This window comes from Pollicipes pollicipes, unplaced genomic scaffold, assembly GCF_011947565.3.
Source record: "Pollicipes pollicipes isolate AB1234 unplaced genomic scaffold, Ppol_2.1 Scaffold_3216;HRSCAF=3773_pilon_pilon_pilon, whole genome shotgun sequence".
NCBI lineage: Eukaryota > Metazoa > Arthropoda > Thecostraca > Pollicipedomorpha > Pollicipedidae > Pollicipes > Pollicipes pollicipes.
The window spans coordinates 2156575-2181155 of NW_023596251.1; the positions used below are offsets into that span (position 1 = coordinate 2156575).

At 50.0% G+C, this 24581-nt stretch overlaps 2 protein-coding genes across 2 annotated transcripts; both read left to right on the top strand.

Annotated features, from left to right (window-relative positions):
• Positions 1 to 1887: 1887 nt before the first annotated feature.
• On the top strand, positions 1888 to 5567 carry LOC119091009 (cuticle protein 19-like). The gene is made up of 2 exons (XM_037213730.1): positions 1888 to 1893; positions 5247 to 5567. The coding sequence occupies exons 1-2, from the start codon at positions 1888 to 1890 to the stop codon at positions 5565 to 5567; spliced, it is 327 nt and encodes a 108-aa protein (XP_037069625.1).
• A 10964-nt stretch (positions 5568 to 16531) lies between these two features.
• On the top strand, positions 16532 to 17427 carry LOC119091010 (keratin-associated protein 19-3-like). The gene is made up of 2 exons (XM_037213732.1): positions 16532 to 16537; positions 17023 to 17427. Exons 1-2 carry the CDS (start codon positions 16532 to 16534, stop codon positions 17425 to 17427), a joined length of 411 nt encoding a protein of 136 aa, XP_037069627.1.
• The last annotated feature ends 7154 nt before the right edge of the window (positions 17428 to 24581 follow it).

A 24581-nucleotide genomic window follows, 5' to 3' on the forward strand; every position in this document is an offset into this window, starting at 1 on the left:
ATGTATTTCAATAATCATTATAATACAGTTGCTACACAGTAAAGAGCACTGTTGAACAAACGCATTTAAGCTGTGCGAGAACCAAATTTCATCTACAATCAGAGCACACCAGGGATTGCACGGTAGCCCAGAATCTGCACTCCGGCACTAATGGGCAAAGTCATGACCTTGCTCAATCTTCTGAATGTGAATGCCGCTTGCATGCAAGCAACCAGCAGCAAAACTCGCTGAAAAATGAACTATCACCGACCAAACATCTCTGCACCTGTCACGGTGCAGACTATATCTGGCTGTAGTGAACCATTTTAAACTTATTTGACCCGGCGTAACCTCGGCCCCAAAAAATCACCACAATCGATCGCATGATATTCATCAAAGTGATTTCCTGTGGTGGATTACGGAAAATTTGCCTTGCAAGTGTAGGCGCCGTGAATCCAGCACACAAGCGCAATGAGGCGTGTATAGCTGACTTGACCTCTGGTGACCTGGCCCCACGCCCTCAGATACAATCAGGCCTGACACCTGTTCCGTTGAAGTTAATTACATCGATTAAAAAACACCCGTAATTATCATGCGTTACGTGCGTAGTGTGCCAACAATTGTGCATCTTGTGCTAACAAGTGAATCGTATTGTTAATGTTACCAGAAACCGGTCAAACATGACCTCCCCTAATGGGTAATACGTCGCGGTCTATTCGGACAAAGTGCTGAAAATGTCAAGGAACTTGTACAAATGTCAAGCAGCCAACTACTAACGAAATCAGTACGATCCCGGTCCAGAAAGGATCAGCTTCGACGTGCGAGGATCAGGCGCAGCATGCCAAGAAGGAAATCATCGCCATCCGGCTTCAACGCCTTAATTTCCTTAAACAAGTTTAGCATAATTTGAATCCTCACATAATCGTAACCTACGCTGCCCCAAACATTACCTTTCCTCCCTTGTCAAGCTTCCGTTGCACATCTTCTCGGACAAACTTTCCATCCCTGTTAAGATTTCGTTACGCATCCTCTCGCATAAGCTTTCCATCCTTGTTAAGCTTCCGTTGCGCATCCTCTCAGACAAACTTTCCCCCCTTGTTAAGCTTCCGTTACGCATCCTCTAGGACAAACTTTCCATCCCTGTTAAGCTTCCGTTACGCAACCTCTCGGATAAACTTTCCTCCCTTGTTAAGTTTCCGTTATACGCCATCTCCACTTTCATGCGTGCCGTTAGATACAGGCGACCCTTAATATCTCAATATCTTGTTGGCGATGTCTGCAATTTGCCTAAAGAAAAATATTGTCTTTGTCCAAAAAAAAGATTCGTTCAACCGCATTCACCCTGGGCAGGACTCGGTGCCTGTATATCGGTTTGAAGCTTGCTGAAGTTAAAGATGGTAATTGAGCTCACTTTGATTTGAGAAGCATGACTTCTAAACATATATTTCGCATATTGAGCGACAGCGAAGTTAGACAATGGCCAGTCAGCCGTGAGTCTCTGAAAACCCCCACATGTGTAAACACGCTTTCAGTTAATGTGACTGTCGTACGATCTTCCATTGACATTAATATTCTCTCTTCTATTGAAGTTGTACAGAAGCTGCACGGTCTGATGATCGCGAGTCGTTCAGAGCAACCAAGTAAAAATGGTTTGCTTCAGCATAGTGCTACGCAGAGGACCGCCAAGGGCCTGGATTTATGGGTTTTCTGCCTGCAAACGTTACCGTGGGAGTGCGCGCGATACGCCGACCACTCCTGATGGGGAGGGGTACGGAGTGTACCGGGCTCGCTGCAGCCCGACTACCGCGCCCGTGGGACCGCGATCCTGCAGACTCGCATAAAAGGCGGCGGAAGGGCTTCACTTCAACCAGTCTTGCGGCAACTATTCTGCAGCCCGATCCCGCGGCCATGAAGGTGAGAGATCTGTGCCCCTGCCAGCATTGGCAGAAGACCCCGATCCAGTTTCCCTAAAGGCGGCCCCACGATGGCCGGTTTTCGCTGCGCAGCGTCGTGATGCAATGCAAGGCCGAACCGAGCCGAAACGTAGCATAACGTTAGAGCCAGTGAGATTTCCCAACGCGGCCCGCACTGCAGCCTACGCACGAGACGGCACGGGACGCTGCCTCTTGGCAGATGAAAACTCGAATTTCAGGCGGCTGGTCTCCGTGTCTCGCGTGAAATTACTGTGAAGCACAGAACTGTCCACCATCTTGAGTGAATGAGGTGTGTCGACGGTGTTTTATGGCATTCAAGTGCGCGTGATTTGGGCTGCTATGCTCCTTTTTTATTCCTTTCGGCCTCGCATTGCATCGCAACACTGCAACGAAAAGTGGCTGGTGGCGGGTTGGGATGGGGCTTAAATGCTGTTTAAAACCTGAACGTGCGGCATGGCTTTGAGGCCTCCTTGGAAAATACGCGTTGTAAATATATATATATATATATATATATATATATATATATATATATATATGCAGACTCTCCCCACTCTCCAATGTCTGCGGCGTGGGTACGTGAGTGGAGGTGTCGGCAGTTTGGTAGCGCAGCCAGGTGCCAACACTGGGGGGAGAACGCGTCCCGAATTGGCTTCAAGTTTGGTGGTACGCCCATGACATGACATGGAAAGGGCCGACGCAAAAGGCCTTCGAGTTTGGTGGTACGCCCATGACATGACATGGAAAGAGCCGACGCAAAAGGCCTTCGATATTACTGGCTCCACAGCGCTGGTGACAGGCAACCCCAGATGAGGCCACAGCTAAGGAAAGTAATGGTCACAGGTCTACGGGAACTCACAAAGCTGGCATGGCGACCGCGGCGTGTTTCTTGTGACGTCACAGTGCCTGGAAATGCGCTACAATGAGGGAATCAACGATCGTGGCGGGGAAAACGATGCCGGAATTGTAACACGAGCGGGACCGAGTTTGTCTGATTGAGCTGCGCACTTTGGTTGACTTTTTCCGGGTTCAGGAGAAAACGAGCAGTGTGGCCCGTTGGTAGTTAGCGGTACAATTGCTCACAGCGCAAAAGGTCAGCGACAATTCCTGACATTCCAAAGTCCCGAGTGGGTCTGCTGGTATTCCAGTCAAGTCAAAGATGTATGACGCATTCTGGTGTGCAAGCCAGCTGCCGTGCTATGCCCCCGAGCAGTGCGTCTCCATTGGCTCGTCTTTTGTCGGAAACGTCGAGGTAACCTGAGCAGTGCGTCTCCATCGGCTCTTCTTTTGTCAGAAAGATCGAGGAAACTTATCAGACACCGGCATGCGTAAGCCTCACGAACTGAACACTGACCTCCGTCATAGGCAGATCCCGATAACAGAAGCCTCACGAACTGAACACTGACCTCCGTCATAGGCAGATCCCGATAACAGAAGCCTCACGAACTGAACACTGACCTCCGTCATAGGCAGATCGCGATAACAGAAGACTCACGAACTGAGCCCTGACCTCCGTCATAGGCAGATCCCGATAACAGAAGCCTCACGAACTGAACACTGACCTCCATCATAGGCAGATCCCGATAACAGAAGCCTCACGAACTGAACACTGACCTCCATCATAGGCAGATCCCGATAACAGAAGCCTCACGAACTGAACACTGACCTCCGTTATAGGCAGATCCCGATAACAGAAGCAACTCTGTGACCTGTCTCAGGCACCTAATGATTACATTGGCGTCACAAATAAAAGTGACCCACGGCGGCTTAAACGTACCAAAAATGTTGAATTTTCTTCTTTTTTTACAGCCATGGTGGCTGCTTGTGGCATGTTCTGTAATAGAGCGTTTTGAACTTGGAATATCAGCGATCACCGTTGAATATACATCAGCAATCAGATCAACATCAGCATCACGACCGCCGGAGCACCACAGGCCATCGACCACATATCATATGTGAAACCTGCCTCGCGCCAAATGCAATAACAGTTGCACACGCTTCAAGCATATGAAAAATATAACTTACGTCTATTTCTCTGATTTCACCATTTTCCGTCCGTCCAAAATACATTGCCGCAGTCACTCTCTTAAGCTAGATCACGTTCTCAGTCTACAGGTGCAAACCACGGACATTGTCAGTCACTGTCCGGTCCGATCTGCGGTCGTTTCGGGTGTCCGATTTTCCCTAGCGTTGTTTTCCGTGCAGTGAATGTTGGTCTCGATGTCCTAAGCAGGTACTTTGTTCACGCTCGTAACAAACAGCAGACAGTCCTGTTTTTAGGAGTTTATTTATATCGTATATTTCAAAAATGTCTATCTCTATGGTTCGGCTGCTAAGGGTGCCTGCCTTCCGGTTCACCCACCCAACGGGAGGTGGGCTTGAGTCGCTTAAGGCGCCCGCTATTTAGCCCTGGCTGGGGCGGCCTACGACCGGTGGCAGCGGCCGCGCCTAAGTTCAGGTGACGTCAGAGGGCAGAACGGACCGTACCGAGCACTGAGGCATGTTAAGCTTTCGTCGCAAAAAGCTGCCGTTAGCCTGGAATTTCACGATTGAATGATGGTGTTGGTCAGAGCTCACGATACCAGCGTGGCTTAGCGTGGGTGTGATTCCTAAAACCCGTTTAATAAAAGATTTAGAGCAAATGTTTAACAAAATGGTAGAATGTATTGGCTGCAGGCATACGCACCTACGGCTAAGCGTACATGGATAGCGTCACAGTCAGATGTAGGCGCTTCTTAAAACACACGCTACACAAAATCCTGAATTTGCTGGTCCCCGAACTTCAAGCGTGTTGAGTTACAACCCGACAAAAAGTTTACATACTGAGCTTGTCAGATATGCCCGGCCAGGAAGTCATCGCTATGCTATAGACTGAAAGAATCTATATAGGAGATCCAATTTCTGAGTCGTGATCATTGGACCTCCTATTATCTCGCATCCGTTTGAACTTTGGTCGAATTATTTTCTGCGATCTGTGGCACTTTTTAGGGTGTCGGCGATGGACCACCCAGGCCTTTGGGTCTTTCCCAAACTATGTCGAAAGAATACTTTAGAATACAGACAAGTTTTTCAAACTTTAAGAAAATAATGATTTGGAATCTGGTCTACATTCTTGACGTTTTTGAAGGATAATTTTGGGCGTTTTCTTTTGGCGTGATCCAAACACATATATGTCACCTGGTAACCAAAGGTTGGTTAATTTCATCATAGCCTTCAATGCGGCACGCAAATCAAGAGCATAACAGCAGCCCTCTTCACAACAACCCTAAAGGCTTTGCCCCGTCTGTTTGCCACATTTGTCCATGGCCTTAGCGCTCACCGAACCCTCCCTTGCAGCTGATCGTCTTATCCGCTCTGCTGGCTGTCGCCGCCGCCGGCCACTTCAACGATTACTACGCCGTGCCAGACTACAGCACGGCCTACTCAGTCAAGGACCCGTACTCGGGCGTCAAAGTCGACAAACAAGAGAACCGGCTGGGCGACAAGACGGAGGGCTCCTACTCGCAGGTCCTTCCCGATGGCCGCTTGCAGGTGGTGAGGTACTGGGTGGACGGCTACTCGGGCTACAACGCTGACGTCCAGTACTACGGCGCCGCCAAGCATCCGCATACCCCGATCCACCACGGCTACGGCAACGCTGGATATGTATATCACTAAGCGGTTGGTTGGAAATCGCTGCGTTAAGTGTACCGTCCCCGTCCCATGAACGTCATGTCATCGTCTTCACCGCCGTCTGTAGAGCATCTTGAGCACCTGTGTGTTTATGCGCTGAGGTGTTTTGATTGCATGTATGTGTGTGTGCATGTGGTTGTAACCAACGGCAATACACATAGGAAGCAGCCAGAAGTGAATCTTTTGTTTGAAGTCGTGGTGTAAGCGTTTCACGAATAAATCCGCCTCGATTCTTCACTCCAGTTGCTTTGATATAAATTACACTCACTACCGAGGACAAAAAGAACATTATGAAATGCTCCGAGATAACTCTATCGTAATAATGCTGGTGATCAATTCCTTATGCAGCTCGGGCCACCATGAAGTATTTCACAGCAACCCAACCAGGCATGTGACCCGCACGCCTTCAAAAAATGCACATTTTGATAGTCGGGTAATCATAGGCCATAAAGACACCAAAGCAAATTTTAGACCTCTCGAGCAATGTCTTCCGAGCTACAACCTCGGGTTTTTTTTTCCAGATGTCACGCTGCTAGCTTATATTCGACGTTATATAACTTGTAGCCGAATAATTCAAATGGATCATACTTGCATAGCACTGAATTTACCACGATGCAAGACAACTCTCTTGACACTTTGAAATTTCATTATTGTTAGTTTTTGACCTGGTGATTTGAACTCAACCTCACTCAGCTTTGGTGCGTCGCATGACAACACAACTTAAAAGTGACGGGCACTTCCTATAGGTGCCCTGCAAGGCTCCCAAGATGCGTTTTGTTACTACTGGAAACAGAATAGCCGTAATTTCCGAAGTAGGAGAATATATGGAGATGCGGTAATCAACGTTCAATTGGGTTGGCGATTCTGAACAAGACATTCGCCACCATGGTCGTAATTCGGGTCAAAGTCAAGGTCATCTAATAGGTCAAACGTTGGTAAACACATGTTTTAATTGGCTCAACAATCATCATTTGCGCACGGTGGGCACAACGAAACCAAATGATCACTTCATGATTGACCTATAATGGGATGGAACATTACGTTCCATTTTTGTTGACCTCAAAACGCAGCAAATTTGGGTCACTTACGATTCGCTTCATAATTTGTCACGTGGCAACTGCTGTCTCTCCGATCATACAGCTTCATAATTTGTCACATGGCAACTACTGTCTCTCCGATCATGCATCTTCATAATTTGTCACATGGCAACTGCTGTCTCCCCGATCATACAGCTCACACAGATACCACGGCGTACATGCTACCACATTTGCACTCCCAGAAGTTTGGTTAGGAAATGCTATTTTTGTCAATTTATTTCACGCACAGCGGTGGGGCTTAACATTAAAATAACTCACTGTGTCAGAACGGTATCGGTGACCGAAGCGATGCGGCCAAGGAAAATGGGTTCTCCCCTCTATGATTATCCCCGTAGAATGCACATTTGATTACGTTTTTCCTTCCAAAATTACTACTGTCACTGTACAAAACTGTTTGCTGTTAGGTCAAGTCCCCCCGGACCACAGTCTAAGCTCTTTAATCCTGACTTGGTTCCTCCAATCACAGAGACGTGGTTAAAGCTACGCCCCGGTCCGCCTCCAATCATTTTCCGTCTGCTAACTCATGTAACATGTTATATGTTATGAGGTTCAGCTCTCAGTCGTGGCTTAAAATTTTTTAGCTTGCTTATGGGACAGACTGGAAAGCGCAAATGTGGTGGTCTCAGGCTATTCAAGATGTTCTTTTCAGTAGAAAAAAGTATGCTGCATTCCAAACCTGCGTGCGTGCACCTGTTGACCTTCGCGTTCTTTACTCATCGGGTCAACACTAGAATGGAATGAGCCTCACACCGAACGCAACTGTGCTACCCTCGGATCAAATGTGGTCGTGCGGTTCTTTCCAAAATGTACGTGCGGCATCAGCGTCCTACAAAAAGCAAAAATGTGCACCGTATGCCGTGTTTAGGTGCTTACCAAACGTTCGCCATTTGGAGTAGATACCTTGACGTTAATCCGCATGATCCGATTTGACAGTATATGGCGTGAACGACAAGAACTAGAGAAAAACAGCAGCAAGCTTATGGCAGAAAAAAGTCTGATCTATCACTTGGCCTTTTTTATTGCTCTAGCAGTATTAGTTGAGAAAGACCAGGGTCTGGGTTAAACCAGCGCTTAACAGCCGGTAGAAGCGGAGATTTGGCAGCTCTCGCGAGCATCGTTTTCGGTGAGTATGATGTAAGGACAGATTTGGATCCAGGGTCTTCTCAAGCGTGGTTTGTCGCAAAGATCCTGAAGTTACCACTGCCATACATTATTGGGGCTGCATTATTAGGTCATGGGACTGCATCTGCTTTAACCTTCCATCAAAGTAAAAATGAAGGAACGTTTTATATCCCACGCAAGTGAAAAGCACGCGGTCGGTCATCCACACACCTGACGTTTTTTGAGATCACAAAACCTCGTTATCAACGAAGCTGTTTGCCAAGTTTACGGTGCGCTACTATTTGAACTACGCAGACAGAACTAAGAACAGAAAGAAATGGTTATGCCAACACTGACCGCTGACAGTGTGCGCAATTGTTTGGAATAACATTCCAAATTCACTTCTGATATGCTAGAGTAATACAAAACAGTTTTAGGTGTGCTGTACACGTACATGAAGCAACGCAAATTCTGAACTCATTGAGTGTCCAAGACTGTTCAGCAGAGGTAACGGAAGAGAAATAATCCTAGCGAGGCGGACGGAGCACCACAAACATTCATCGTTTACTGCGTGCCTTCCGTGACAAGTTCTCTACAAGCATTACAGATGTAGAATCAGTCCTCATAAGGTCACAACAACCAAGGCCGGGTTTGTTTTTTGTCGGACTACGCATATTTTGACGACCACGCTGAGTTTCTGGCTCAAGTCAAAGCACTTACCACCTTTCATTCTTCCCATCAACGAAAGCGATCATCCACCTGCGTTCGACGGTCTGCACCATCAGCTTCCACACGTAATCGTCAGGGACCGACCACTGCGCGTTTGCACCATCAGCTTCCACACGTAATCGTCAGGGACCGACCACTGCGCGTCTGCACCATCAGCTTCCACACGTGATCGTCAGGGACCGACCACTGCGCGTTTTAGGTGACATCATCCTGGACATTCCCGACGGCCGGAACTAGACACACGAAGATGCCTGAAGACGCTGCACGAGCTATCACTCGAACAGCTCATCACCGAGCTGGCACGTCCCGGCGGGGGACGGCAATGATTACTGAGCACACAGTCACCTCTCGACCAGACCTGGGCTCACAGTCACCTCTCGACCAGGCCTGGGCACACAGTCACCTCTCGGCCAGACCTGGGCACACAGTCACCTCTCGACCAGGCCTGAGCACACAGTCACCTCTCGACCAGACCTGGGCACACAGTCACCTCTCGACCAGACCTGGGCACACAGTCACCTCTCGACCAAACCTGGGCACACAGTCACCTCTCGACCAAACCTGAGCACACAGTTACCTCTCGACCAAACCTGGGCACACAGTCACCTCTCGACCAAACCTGAGCACACAGTCACCTCTCGACCAAACCTGAGCACACAGTTACCTCTCGACCAAACCTGGGCACACATTCACCTCTCAACCAGACCTGAGCACACAGTCATCTCTCGAGCAAACCTGAACACACCGTCACCCCTCGAGCAAACCTCTCGAGCGGCTCACGCGCTACCCTCTGTGACGTCAGCGGCTACGATCTGGCAGCTTTAAGCGTCGTAGGAGAGCATACGCTTCGCCGCCCGCCATGCAGTTGTGCATATGGCTGCAGCTGACATTGCAACGACGGACAGGGCCAGGGCCCTTCGGCCCCAGCGTGGGAGTTCACGTCCGAGCCTCGGCTGCTCCATGGCCCATGAACACTAATATGGGCCCCTGCAGTCGCTGGCGCTCCATAAAAAGGTGCGCGACGACGTGTGTCACGTTTCCTTACTAACGACATCGCAGGCAGGGATGAAAATACATGCGAATCAATGTCACGAAGGTGCAAGCAACGCCACGAAAGGCTCCTGATAGGTAGCCCACATCCGACACTAGGCTACGGAAGATTTTCTCGAGACTAGGTCACATGTAAACGCGACGAGTGAGCAAAATAAGCGGAGCTGCGCACCACGGCGGCTGCCTTGCCAGACGCTCGAACCAAAAGCAAACTTTGCGTGTTCGCCCTCGCGCCCGGGGAGGTATTTGCTGGAGAACAATTAACATATCTAAGGCGATGGCTGACACATCTCTGACACTGAACCGACGGAGCTGTAGCAAAGCGAATTGTCTCCACCATCTGATGGCAGCAGATTAGCTCTTCCATACCTGGTGACGAGCATCAACATTGAATGACAGCTTCAATCACATTTGTCGGATTTGATGGTTACGTAAATTTTCTCAAAATGTTAGCAGTTATCGTAGATCCCATCCATGCTCTTCAGAAATCGTTAGTCGCGATGACGGCTGTCGGTTGCCAAGTGTGCTAGTCGCGATGACGGCTGTCGGTTGCCAAGTGCATTGGTCGTGATGACGGCTGTCGGCTGCCAAGTGTGTTAGTCGCGGTGACGGCTGTCGGTTGCCAAGAGTGCTAGTCGCGATGACGGCTGTCGGTTGCCAAGCGTGTTGGTCGCAATGACGGCTGTCGGTTGCCAAGAGTGCTAGTCGCGATGACGGCTGTCGGTTGCCAAGCGTGTTGGGGGGTTGCCAAGAGGGCTAGTCGGCGATGACTGGCTGATCGGTTGCCAAGCGTGTTGGTCGCGGATGACGGCTGTCGGTTTGCCAAGCGTGTTGGTCGCAATGACGGCTGTCGGTTGCCAAGCGTGTTGGTCGCAATGACGGCTGTCGGTTGCCAAGAGTGCTAGTCGCGATGACGGCTGTCGGTTGCCAAGCGTGTTGGTCGCGATGACGGCTGTCGGTTGCCAAGTTTGTTAGTCGCAATGACGGCTGTCGGTTGCCAAGTATGTTAGTCGCGATGACGGCTGTCGGTTGCCAAGGGTGTTAGTCGCGGTGACGGCTGTCGGTTGCCAAGCGTGTTGGTCGCAATGACGGCTGTCGGTTGCCAAGCGTGTTGGTCGCAATGACGGCTGTCGGTTGCCAAGCGTGTTGGTCGCGATGACGGCTGTCGGTTGCCAAGTTTGTTAGTCGCAATGACGGCTGTTGGTTGCCAAGTATGTTAGTCGCGATGACGGCTGTCGGTTGCCAAGGTGTTAGTCGCGGTGACGGCTGTCGGTTGCCGAGTGTGTTAGTCGCAATGACGGCTATCGGTTGCCAAGTGTGTTAGTCACAATGACGGCTGTCGGTTGCCAAGTGTGTTGGTCGTGATGACGGCTGTCGGTTGCCAAGTGTGTTAGTTGCAAGGACGGCTGTCGGTTGCCAGGTGTGTTAGTCGCGATGACGGCTGTCGGTTGCCAAGTGTGTTAGTCGCGATGACAGCTGTCGGTTGCCAAGCGTATTAGACGCGATGACGGCTGTCGGCTGCCAAGTGTGACCATAACCTGTCAGTTGCAGTGGCGCTCTCCAGTGAACCAGTGCGATAATCTGCCAAACCTGGCACGCTGCCAAGCGTTCCGTCATGTCCTGGCTGAAGGCTGGCCACCACGATTGCATGCTTGCTGCCTTTCTACATTCAGTTGGACAGGATTCGCTGTCGTGCAGCCAACTCAGCAATTCAGAATGGTAGCCCTAATGTTGGTTGGGATAACAAACTGACCAGCATAATTTTCATTTCGCCCGTCCCGGTGGCTCAGTTGGTTAGAGCGCCTGCCTTCCGATCCACCCACCCGTGGCGGGTGGGTTCTAGTCGTTTTGGGGCGCTCGCTGTTTGGCCTTGACAGGAATGGCCTGCTGCCGGTGGCAGCGGCCGCGCTAAAGGTCAGTTAACGTCAGAGGGCAAGACGGACCGTGCCGAGCATTGCGGCACGTTAAGCTTTCGCCACCAAATTCTGCTGTTGACATGGAATTGTGCTATCGGATGGTGGGGGTCAGGGCTCACACAACAAGCACTGCTTAACGTAAGCTCTGATCCCAGAAATCCGTTCATTCGAAGGGTTCGGATCAAATGTTTTAAGAAAGAAATTAGAAAAATAAAAAAAAATACATTTATACAACTGAGGGCGCATTCACGCAGTGTTTGTTCTGCCCCTAGCCATACAAGGGAAAAAATATGTGCACACAAAGCACACGGAGTCAGTTATTTAAAACCGTCAAGAATACCCCGCGCGAGGGGTCGTGGACGGCTGTCGGCGGGCCATCGGTTCCGCGCGGCGACGGCGCGGTATGGAAACGGCCGCTGGGTGGCGGTCAGTCGGACGCGCGGCAGGTGCAGCGAGTCAGCGAGTCGACGCCGTCGGAAACGGCCCGGGTTGGATCATTTGAACTTGAATTGATTGAGTTGCACATGATCCGCGAAGCCAAGCCAGCCGAGCGTTTCCAAGGCGGGTGAAATGTGATCGCCACCGCGGACACCGCTGACTAGACTGGCTGCGAAGTGCGTCAGCTTTGGAACACTGCCTAGTTGATACTCGGTCGCTCCACCCCAGACGGACGCCCCAGTTGAGGAGTTGGGGAAACGCGTGGAATTTTACAGGGAGCTTCAGAACGTCAGGATTTAAGTGGTTTCGAATTTTGAACAGGGGTGCGAGGATTGCATTACAGCGCCGAATAGCGAGAGAAGTTGAGTTTCCCAGCTGAGATGGTGGTCACGGGATACATCCAGCACCTTCGCTGGAGATGTTCGATGAACGCCGAAATGGTCATGTTGAAGTTGCCGGTCTTTTGTATGGAGAGCTTGGTGCCGAGCAGCATGAAGTCTACCTTTTGAGGGGTTTATTTTGAGGCTGTTTAACTGAAACCGGCTTTGAGGGCACTGAATGGAACCCTCGACACGAGTCTTCAGGTTAGACAGGCCGACTACATCAGAAGTGGCAAAGTCAAAGAATCGGGTGTCATTAGCGTAGTATAGTAGGCGGACGTGGGATAGGAATCTGAGTAGGTCGTTGAAGACGAGGAAAATTATTGGACTGACAAGGGATCCTGGGCCAATCGGTGGGATAGTGATAGTGTGGCGTAGCAGCCACCAACCACCTGCTTCCGACCGCTCAGGCAGTCCCGGAACAATTCCGAGCACACCCCACACCACTTCAGCTTGCTCAGGAGGACGCTGGGATGAACGCTGCAAAAGGCCTTGCGAGATCAATCTTCATTATCGACACGACATGGCCGTTGTCGAAAGCCTTTGCGACCTACTCGACAGCATCGATCAGGGCGTTCCCCGTCCAGTGACATGGACGGGTAAGTACATCGCGATGACGTTTGTACATGGTTTTCAAGACGGCGAGAAAGTAACAGCGAACAAGCGTCATTCTCCGTCATTTTAGACAGTGCAGGGAGAAAAGAGATGGGCCAAAAACTGTTCAGATCTGATCAATCGCTCTGCTTGAACACCGAGATGACGCGGGGAATGTTTCAGATGAACGGAAAAATGCGCGATGTAATAGAAAAGCCGATCAGATGAAGAGCGCCGGTGCCTTGTTTACACCTGGCGTAGCCGCCATATTGCCGAAAATGCTAGGCGAAACTCGACAACGCATCAAACTGTTTAAAATGAAACTCATACAACACAATCTAGCGCATGCATTATGCCGAGGACATATTGCGTCGATTGTGGTCAACTACGGTTGAATTCACGTCGGACAACTCTGGTTCTTTACTTCTGAGCATTAAGGATATGATCCTTTGGCCACAGTGCGGGCCAGTCTACCATAGCTGATCTTCCAGCGCAGCCGCATTAGAAAAATTGGTGATGTTGCCATATTGAAGACTTTAGAATGGATGGATTAAAGATACAGGCTTCTGTCTTCGTCCGATGTTTTGATATATGTACCCTGTTTCGGCCAGTCAATTGTCAAACCATCGTGATGTGTTGTAAGTCACGGCAAGGCCTGGATGGCGTTGTCTTGCTGCCATGTATGGACGTGCGCGTCGGATCCCGAATTCTCCCCTGGGAATTTTTGGGATTTGAACCGTAGTCTTCTCATGACCGGTTCAGCGCTCCACCAATGGAGCTAGCCGGAAAAGGCAGTCCTTCGGGTCCTGACTGAAGATGTTCATCCCGGCTAGCTCAGTTGGTAATGTTGGTTTCGTAATCAGAAGATCCCGGTTCGGGTCGCAACAATGCCAAGCAGAAAACTCGGGTGTGAATGGCTGGAAGCTCCCACAAGGTTGAAAGCAAACGCCATTCATGCCTGGTAAGAACTCAATGACGCTTGAAAAGGCCTCAAAGTTGACTGGCCGAAACGTCGCACACATACACGCCTGCCAGGGACGCAAGTGTGAACACTTTTCCATCCGTGATAATTCCACGTCGCAATCCTTCCGTCAAACTATGGCCTCTATAATCCTGCTGTTTTTAGATCGACGCTGATCGGTTGACGGATGTAGCGTTGCTATAGTTTTAACGCTGGTTGGTTACCTTCGACGCCGGGCGCGGGGCGTGCACAGAACCGGCATTTTCAAATCTGGAACCTTTCAGGTGCAGAATTCACGTGGAGTGGACGAACACCTGTTCTGTTACATCATATGTGTTCGATTGTAAATGTCAGTGACAAGCTGAGCTGTAGTTGGGAAGGCGATGCATCTGAAAACCACGTTGGCACGTTACGTTCTTTGAGCGCGTCCTTCGATTTACGATACGCTGACGCCGACCAGAGTGTCTGCTTAGCTTGCCGAAGGTTCGTTCGTAAACGCGCCTCAGGATGTCGTCAGTGGCGCTGAGGTGACGTTGGTGACCTCTGCCCCCCTCCCCTTCCCCCAGAGCAGATGATGGCCTCTCGCCCCCCTCGCCCTGGATGGCCTCTAGCCAACCGGCTTGTCATTCAGCCGTGGTACGCTGTATCATCTGCCAGATAGTCCCCCCCTCTCTCTCTCTCTCTATCTCTCTCTCTCTCTCTCTCTCTCTCTCTCTCTCTCTCTCTCTCTCTCTCTCTCTCTCTCTCTCTCTCTCTCTCTCTCTCTCTCTCTCTCTCTCTCTCTCTCTCTCTCTCTCTCTCTCTCTCTCTCTCTCTCTCTCTCCTCTCTCTCTCTCTCTCTTTCTCTCTCTGCTAGGCCCCTCAGACCTCCTCCAGCTGTCTGTTTAGAACTGGAAGTACTGGTGCTCTTTTTGCTGGGCCTCTCGGACCTTCTCAAGCCGTCTGTCTAGTGCTGGGAGCAGGCTAGTGCCAGTGCTGATCTTCTCTCTCTCTGCTGGGCTTCTCGGACCTCCTCAAGCCGTCTGTCTTGAACTGCGAGTGCTTGGGATGCAACCAGAACATGACCATCAAGATCTGGCGCTACAGCTGCAGCTGCTACTTCAGCATCACTGACTGGCGGCTGGGGTGACAGGTAGCCTGGTGCGCAGCGCTGTGGACCTGCTACGTGTATGACAGAACCATTGTAGCACATCAAAGACATCATAATTTTCTGGTCGTGAATGGGTGCCTCGAGTAGGTCCTTGGCAATGACAAGCGGAACAAGCGGTTTGTGATCCACCTGAGGTTAAAGAAGCCACCTAAAAGAAACATGCGTGAAATCACTGGCATGTCCAGACCACACTAAGAAGCCTTTTTCAAAAAGTACACAGCTCTGTTCGGTCGTTGCGAGGACTCCGTTGATGAATATGGCCAGTTTGAGGTGCAAGTCGCATCGCTGCAGAGGAATTCTGTTATCCGGAATCTTGCGATTCTAAAATGACACTTCTCAGCCAGTGTGAGGAAGATTCTGATAAATGACTTTTGGCATACCGTGGGAGTTGAAAGCGTCAATAGCTGCAACGATAAGATGCTTTTCCATCGCAGACAAAAGGAATAAAAGCAGGAAATGCGCAGTTGTTGCAGTGCTTTCATGCATAAGATTCACGCATTCTGGGGACCTTGCGAGAATTTCACGCCAGAGACACCTCACGGAACCAAAGCCTTACACCCACATGTTTCAAAAAGCCGAAAATGAAATTGCGTGGTAGTCATGGGTCGTAAATACGCCTGTGCCGACCTCAGACCTCTCCAAGCAGCGGTCACCGAGTTAAAGCCCGCATATGTTCGGGGGTCACGCCGCGGGCTTGTCTATTACAGGCCCTGCCTTGTAAATTCGGACCATATGATCAGAATAATAACACGCACACGCGTGCTAGTTAACCAACTCAAAGTTAAGTTGACGTCATGACCTCGCCATCTTCTTTTGTTTGACCTACCTGACACGTGCCGTATCCAAAATGTTCTTGTTGACTCGAGTAGGATTAGTATTTGTAAGCTATATAGTGATTGATAAACTCAAAAAAACATCCTACAAGCTCCCTTTTTGAGTGTCGCAAAAGATCGTGAAGATAACGCTGGGGAAAAGTACCTCCGTAGATCTCAGGCCTGGGTGCCAATTAAGAGACGAGCGGGGGGGAGGTTCGGGAGCGGGAAAACGACATATAGATGCATACAGATATACCGACGCTGAGGATACCGTTGCCCGAAATTGAACAGTTTCGCCTTGCAATGCACATCACTACTTACTATTCCAGTCCCCACTGGGTTCTCTTGACACCACAGCCATTCATCCCGACACCAGTCTTTGTTATTACGACTGCGCACGATATGAATAAGAACATTTGAGATCTCCATCTATCATTTTCAGCATTCTCACGTTCTCCATAATACAATCACAAATCCTACTGTATCTCACGGATATCCAGCTTTTAGCCACACGAACAGGTTTTCAATTTTGCAAGCGACTGCAATGGACAACGCCCAGCGGCCATCCGGTCCAAATCAGTAGGTGCAGACCAGTGCCAGCCGTGTCAGGACCTGGACCGCGCCCTTCCTCCGCTGGCAGCCTGGAGCCGGGCGCCGTCTCGGTATTAAAGCGGTGATACGGTCGACAATGGCTGCACTCTGATCAGGCCCTGCCAGCATGAAGGTGAGCGATCTGAGCCAGGTGTGGGCGGGAGCCGGGGTAAAAGCGAGTCAGCGTCGCATGGGGTGGGGGTGGGAATGGGGGTTGCGGGGGGGGGGGTGAGGTGTCAGGTGAGCAAAATTGCCGGACTCACTCCAGCCGCATCACTAGAGTTAACGTCCCTTTAGTGAGGCTGCGATTCCTGACACTGTCGTGACGTACACATGTAAGAGCCGCTGCCCTGACCATAGGCCTCGACCTCCGCGATTAGCCCCGATGCCGCAAATGACCTCTAACTCTCTAGAGATCATTCGTCAGGTCATTTTTTAGAGTTGATCTATGTACTCTCCCTTTCCCTAGAGGTCATCTAACTCTTTGGGAACACTGACCTCCACGGCGAGCCATAAACCCCGGTGAACTCCAACCCGGTCCCCGCAACCTTTGACATCTCTCAGTGTTCTATGACCTCCCAATGACCCGTGCCAAGCCCGGTGACCTCTGATCGGCAGCTCCTCCTGCTCGCCTGCATGGTGGCGGTGGCCGCCGCCTCGTCTTCTTCCTCGTCCGTGAGCATCCGCCGCAACGAGCATCACCCGGGCCTGCTCCCGGTGCACAACCAGAACGTCTACTACGCCAGTGAGCACGGCCCTTGCTACGGCCACGTCTGCAAGTCTTTCCTGCAGAACAGAGGTTACGACAACCTCCATGGCGGCTTCAGAGGCGGCTTCGGCGCCCACGGCCCCGGCTTCGGCGCCCACGGCCCCGGCTTCGGCGCCTACGGCTCCGGCCTCGGCGCCTACGGCTCCGGCCTCGGCGCCTACGGCCCCGGCCTCGTCGGGGGGCCCGGTCTTTATGGACACCACGGCATCGGAGGACCGCATGGGGGAATTGGACCGGCATACGGATATCACTAAGTCTGCTTAGCCGACAGAGCCCACGTCACTGACGAACGCCCGCGATGTGGACTTTGCGAAACCTTGTGTGGTGATGTTGAAGAGATTATGCACCGTTGCTCGATTTTTCGTGAAAGCCATCTACGTTGAGGTCTGAGAGATGGTGTGGGGTGGAAAAGAATAAATTAAAAACACGTCACGGAGGTGGTGTACTTGCAGCACTGACATGACCTGCTTGCGGTCCGTGCTTTATGCTCCATGTTAAGCTGGCTAAGCAATGAAAACACACGGAGCGCCTCCTCACGCTGGTGTTTCCCTGCATCTAAATATGAGCATTACCTCAAACTCGAGCTAAAAGGTCGTTTCAGCACAATCCACCGAGCACTGATTATTGGCGATTTCCTAGCCCGTTGCTGATTTATCCTGGCTTGCTAAAATATCCGTAAATATGGCCGCCTGTTGCTGATGCCGGTCGTTTTCGTTGACAAGAGCTGAAACTTACGCAGGTTTTCCCGGTCACGAGATACGGTTCGTGCAAGTTTTTCCTGTCAGCACTCTCAACGTGGCATTCAGGACGCATGCGTCACCAAACGTCGCCCAGAAAACAGCGATGTTATCTGACCGGATATGGTCTATGCTGGTTTGATATGGCGCTTGAGGGGGCCTCATCAGGTCGTAGGAGTTTTTGGCTCACGCCTTTGACGCCGCCCTTTAGAGTGGAAATCTAAAACGTTGAAATGACTGCATCGGGTATTGCCGCAATATGCCAAACAAATCGAAAGCAGCGTCAATATGTTCCCCTACAGGCTCATCTCATGTTTCCCAATGGCGAATGAGAATACAAGCACGTTACGCGATATGACCTATGTAAAAGTGAACATGCACACCTTTGATGTTTGTAAGAGCCTGACGTATTACGACATACCTTTGGTGTAGATGAAACAATTATTCATGTCCGCTTTAAAGGGCGTACCACCGTTGGGGTTTTTCTAAAAAAAACCTCTCTGCTGAACCCCAAGAACAGTTACGTCTAATGATGTCACCGGGTAGTGCTGCCGCAGCGCCATCAAGGCACCCTGAGAGGTTAAATCTTAACCATTTCCGAGTTCAAGTTTTGCGAGCGGGATCAAGCAACAAATAAAAGAAAGGGAGAAGACGCCCGATCGTAAGGGAAGCCCGCGCCCGCGCGCTGGACGGGTTTCAGCCGAGAGTTTTGCCATTCCCGATCAACGGGACGGATCAGAAAACAAACAAATTGACAAACGGACAGACACACCACCTACCGAAGAAACCTTCCACGAGCATACGGACGCAGCACTGACGTCACCCCAGGCCGCGACGCGGGACCGGCGGGGGCCATAATGATCCGACGTGACCACCACCGCCACCTCATGTGACTAATTCGAGACAGCCTCGACACAGACCAATGGGCATGCTTTTGCGCAGACGCGCACGTGACCGGCCTCGGTCACCGAGTCCAAGCATGCAGCACTCGTTCGAATGCTGCGAGCACCATCCACGATCTGCGCTCAAGAAAGGCGGGCTGTCGGGACCCCGCCGGCTAACCTGTAACACACCCACCCACACGCACACACCCAGCCACACCCACACCCACACCCACACCCACACCCACACACCGATATATATATATATATATATATATATATATATATATATATATATATATGTATATATACATGCATGATAAGATTGTGAAAAAGATACAAAATACAATAATGATGCAAATGCATAATGTAATTTAAAAAAAAAAACATTACCAGTCGCGAGGTCTCGATGAGATCAGTCCACCGCTTTTTCCGCGCGGTTTTATCTTTCTTGGTTTCAAAACAGCAAAGTGGACCTCTTCAACCCCCCCCCCCCCCCTCCCCACATCAGTCGGCGTTATGACAAATTGCAAACCACGGCATTGGCTAAGAAACGCTGAACATGTGGTCAAGTCAACCAACAATGTGCCTTCAATGTAAAGAAAGGCAACACTTGTTTCTTGCTATGCATGCGGGGACCTATTGACCTGGCATAATTTAGTCCGGTATATTTTTCCTCTGGGATCAAATTATGGACGCAACACCGAGCATCATGACTGGGTCTGCATGGGTGTGGCTATAGAGTCTAATCCCAGTTAGTGGGACTTATAAGCGCTGGCGTAGAAGGGCAAGGCCCAAGTGGGCACGTTTAGACCAAGCAATCAGAACTTTTGCAAAACGCTGCAAATGGTATGCATGCAACTCAATGATACAGCCTGCACTCTGCAGGCATTTTGCAGAATTATGCTATCTGATGACTCGATCCCGTTGGTGACCTTCAAACATTCACTTCTTTCCGACATTGCATCTGGGGGCATTGTTTCAGCACGGGCGCAACATGTCGGTAATGGGGTCTCTTGTCTCCAGTGAGGACGGCATGGCATCGTAACGCTGCGGCGCAGAACGGTGGCGACAGGCGAGAGCGTTATGAGCACGTTTTTGTTCATGCAGTGCGGTAGTTAGATATAATAACGAGCTCCACGACCAATGGAGACGCGCCTCTGACCCGCCGTAGCGACGCCCTAGAGTGATTCTCATCATTGTGCGATGGTCGTATTTGCATTTATCAGTATCTGATAGGAACGTGGTTAGCTATGGGCGCACACCGACAGCAAACTTATGCGAATGACCATTTTCTATGATTGACGGTGTGACACGCATGTCTGCTGCACGCTAGTTTAGGGCGCTAGTTTCGCAAAATGAGCCGGAGGGCTGAGCAGTGGAAATGAAACAGCCCGCCCCCAAAATTCCCTAACAAACGGGTTTCTCCCCGGATTTGGACAATTTTCTTCCCAACGTTATATAGGAAGGGGGGCTGGAGCCCACTTTGGAGTCAGGGTGAGGGTGGAGGGCTGGAGCCACATCAACTGAATAGAAAACTTTACCCCGCTTACACGTCATGCTTGGCAATGTGTATGAATGCAATCTTGTCGCCTTTCCCGAAAGAGATCTTTGCCGCTATAATCGAGCCGCTGCAACGACTCGACGTAAGTTGTTAGTGGATATTGTACAGAGGATCTTGGCAATGCCACTGACAATATTCAAAGGTTAAGATGCACCGATGGCGTCGCCCAAATAGCGTGCTCTATGACACTACTCTGAAATTTTATCAATATGCGGCACACAAGGGTATCTTTGGGGGAGGGGGAGAGGCACTTGAGGGCGTGGATGGAGAGACGCACTTCACACCAGGCACTGCATAAGACACACCAAGCACCAATTACCACTACTGGCAAGGGTGCGATTTTCTGTAGGGGAGGGGGGCTTCAACGCCCCCTAACTTTGAGAAAAAATGAACTACAGCCGGGGAGAAGCCCGTTTGTTGGCCAGTTTAAGTGGACATCGTTCTTTCACTTTTCCATTTTTTCAACTTGAATTGTGTTTGACTGCACACCAAACATACCTTTGTACACTTGTCATAATAAATTTGGGTGTAACGATGTAACGATATAGCGATGTAACGATGTTGCAGGGGCACAGGGGTGCATTTTTCATTTTTGTTTGTTGGCTATTTTACGACAACATAATGAAGGCAGCATGATATCATAAAGGTTAGGGTAGTAGGCACCTACGTGCAGTTATTCAGCAAGAGTGATGCACAATCAAGGAACAACATACCCAGATTGCCAGCGGACCCAATGCAATTTTGTCACGCCTGAGGAGCGACGGATCCGCCTGAATTGCCACGTCTAGTCAAATATTGAAACTTTTGCGATCCTATTCTACAAGTTTGTTTTTCGTACTATGTTACTTCATCGGTGCTAGTGCATTAAGCTATATTTATTTTTTACGCTTGCTACACTCAATCATTGAAGCGTAGTATGAAATTGCTAGGCAGGCATCAATTTCAAACCTGGTATTTTTGCTCTGCATGTTTACGCAGTATGTCAAACCAGCATACTATATTTTGGCATATTGCCTGCCACCCAGCCTGCCATCACAGGCAGGGTGTCACTTTGCAAAAAAGCTAGGAGACTGAACTGATTAGGCTGACATAACCTATCCCTGAAACCCGGTTTTTCCTCCGATTTCATTGAAGTCTTATTTGCGTCTCGAATGTTGTATTCATTGTCTGTCTTCAATGTCTTCACTAATATGCAATTTCTTAAAACATTTTCTGCGTGGAGAGATCATTTCCGAATTTCAGAGCAATAGAAGTTACCTTTTGTGCAAAGCTTAGCATGGTGTAATTTAAAGAAAAACGTCTTGTGATATGGACCATTGTGATCAGCTCGGTGAAAGTTCGAATGCCTTTCGAACTGCTGTATTTTTCAAATGACCATCCAGTGACAAAGCGATGTCAAGAACAATGGTAGTAATGAGTATCCTCACGTTCATCAAGTCATGACTCTGCTGAACATGGCTCATGAGGGCGAGACTGAATATCTTGTCATTACCACGTGGCTTTGACGCCCTTCTAGACGGCCCTGAGGTCACTTCACGGGATAGGTCGGGACGAGGAGTGGCTCCAGCAAACGGGGTGACACCGCATGCAGCACGGACTTCACCAGATTGGTTCTAGAATTATTTCCTGAAATGCACATCTGCTGAAGACTGGTGTGCTGTGGCTCCTTACCCACGCAATCTGTCATCTCTGGACTTCATACTGTGGCTCCTTACCCACGCGATCTGTCATCTCTGGACTTCATGCTGTGGCTCCTTACCCACGCCATCTGTCATCTCTGGACTTCATGCTGCGGCTCCTTACCCACGCGATCTGTCATCTCTGGACTTCATGCTGCGGCTCCTTACCCACGCCGTCTGTCATCTCTGGACTTCATGCTGTGGCTTCTTACCCACGCGATCTGTCATCCCTGGACTTCATGCTGTGGCTCCTTACCCACGCCATCTGTCATCTCTGGACTTCATGCTGTGGCTTCTTACCCACGCCATCTGTCATCTCGGGACTTCATGCTGTGGCTCCTTACCCACGCCATCTGTCATCTCTGGACTTCATGCTGTAGCTCCTTACCCACGCGATCTGTCATCTCTGGACTTCATGCTGTGGCTTCTTACCCACGCGATCTGTCATCTCTGGACTTCGTGCTGTGGCTCCTTACCCACGCGATCTGTCATCTCTGGACTTCGTGCTGTGGCTTCTTACCCACGCGATCTGTCATCTCTGGACTTCATGCTGTGGCTCCTTACCCACGCGATCTGTCATCTCTGGACTTCGTGCTGTGGCTTCTTACCCACGCGATCTGTCATCTCTGGACTTCATGCTGTGGCTCCTTACCCACGCGATCTGTCATCTCTGGACTTCATGCTGTGGCTTCTTACCCACGCGATCTGTCATCTCTGGACTTCATGCTATGGCTTCTTAGCCACGCGATCTGTCATCTCTGGACTTCATGCTGTGGACTAGCCTCAACAACTGCATATACGTGGACAAACCACCTAACCTCCTAAAGCGCAAGGCCGCATTCAGACTTAAGATGGGGCGCATCATTGTGGACAATCGACCAGAAAATCGACTAACAGCTAGAGGCTCAGCTTTTGCGCATCCCGGACCACCAGCGGTCTGGAAAACCTTTCGTTGCCACCATTTGACGGGTGTGGAATCACTGATGGTAACTGCCGTTGCTGACCGTGTTTTGCCATTCCAAAGGCGGTTGAATTCCACCAGTCACGACTGTACGATTACGCTTGCTACTGTTGGGGAACATGGGCTAACTTTTATCTGGGCCGCACTGAACCTCGAAAATCTTCCACATGTTGTAGCGAATCGTTCTTTATACTAATCCAGATGGTATTATGTGAAAAATGTGTCAAAGACTTATGGATTCATACTAGCAGATGAAGGACTTGGCGTGTACAAATATTACGTATTTATAGGATAGCATGACGCTTCTATTCGACAAAACATATTATGATCCTAGAAGTGATGTGCCTGAGTACTTAGCATGCCAGCAGCTTATACATTTTGGCTGTAATTCTTTGGCCCAGCAGTCCCCTTTTGCTCACATACATTGACGAGACTTAGACGGGCATTGAGGGGCCATCATAAACGGCTGAGCCGGTGAGAAGGAGGATTTTATCGCCCGTTGAGCGCATTTTCAGATGACGTCGAATTTCGGTACACGTTTTTCTTAGTCGGGTTATGTGCAGATGCCTTAAGTGTTTATTCCATCGCTGCCTCGAATCAAGCGCTTTCACCTCCGCCTCGCCAGCGGAGGACGGCAGTGAGTCAACGTTTGTCGGTGTGCTTTGACTAGAGATGTCAGACACCACCAATTCCGAAAATTTCCGAAAAAAACCGATCCCGATACGCATGAGGATGTTGTGTTCAAAAATCCATCGATATAATTCTCAGGCCAAACACCAACTTATTTCTGAAATGGTCAATAGCGCGTTAACATGTTATATTTTCTGCCCATCCAGTGCTTTCGTAGTCTTAATATGTACCTAGAAGCTGATTCTGAAATGGCAAGATACTTTAACCGGGACCATGCAGATAGCCATCTATCATTCAGTTAACGAAATTACTTTAGACCCTGATTCTTACCCTGTAAAGCCAAAAAGAGTAAAATTAACGGTTAAACATAAAACCGTTGGCCAGGGTTTACGGGACAGCTTTACATCTTTTGGAGGGATGAATTGAATTTCCTTTAAGTTAAAGTGGGATATCCAATGCTATTCAAAAATCAGCAACAAATGTTTTTCTTAAAGTGATAGTGAGAAAGGTGTATTATGTCACGGATCGTCGAGGTCAGAAACCCTATGTCTCTCCAGCCTGTGCAAAATGATAAACACTCAGGCACTTGCAATTTGAGCACGACGACCGATATCGCTCACAAAGAATTCCGGAAAAAGCTTAAGAAAGGTGAGGCTCCACCGGCAGGCAAAATCACCACGGTTCTGGCGTTAAGATTATAAACCTGCCTGTGAAGCAGCAATGCGGGCGGGGGAGAGGGCGCAGCGGCACGTGCCCCCTCAGGTCCTCAATAGGCTCTATGGGCCCTGTTACCAACGGTCAAGTGCCCAATGGCCTGAGATCTTATTAAGGGACTCAGTCCTGCGGACTGGGCCCTCAAATGCCAGTCGGAGAGTCATTTGCGCTGATTGGGCCTTCCGAGTCGTTGAGGGCCCCTATGTGGGTCAGCAGCACCAGCTCCGATCAGACGGCCCCGG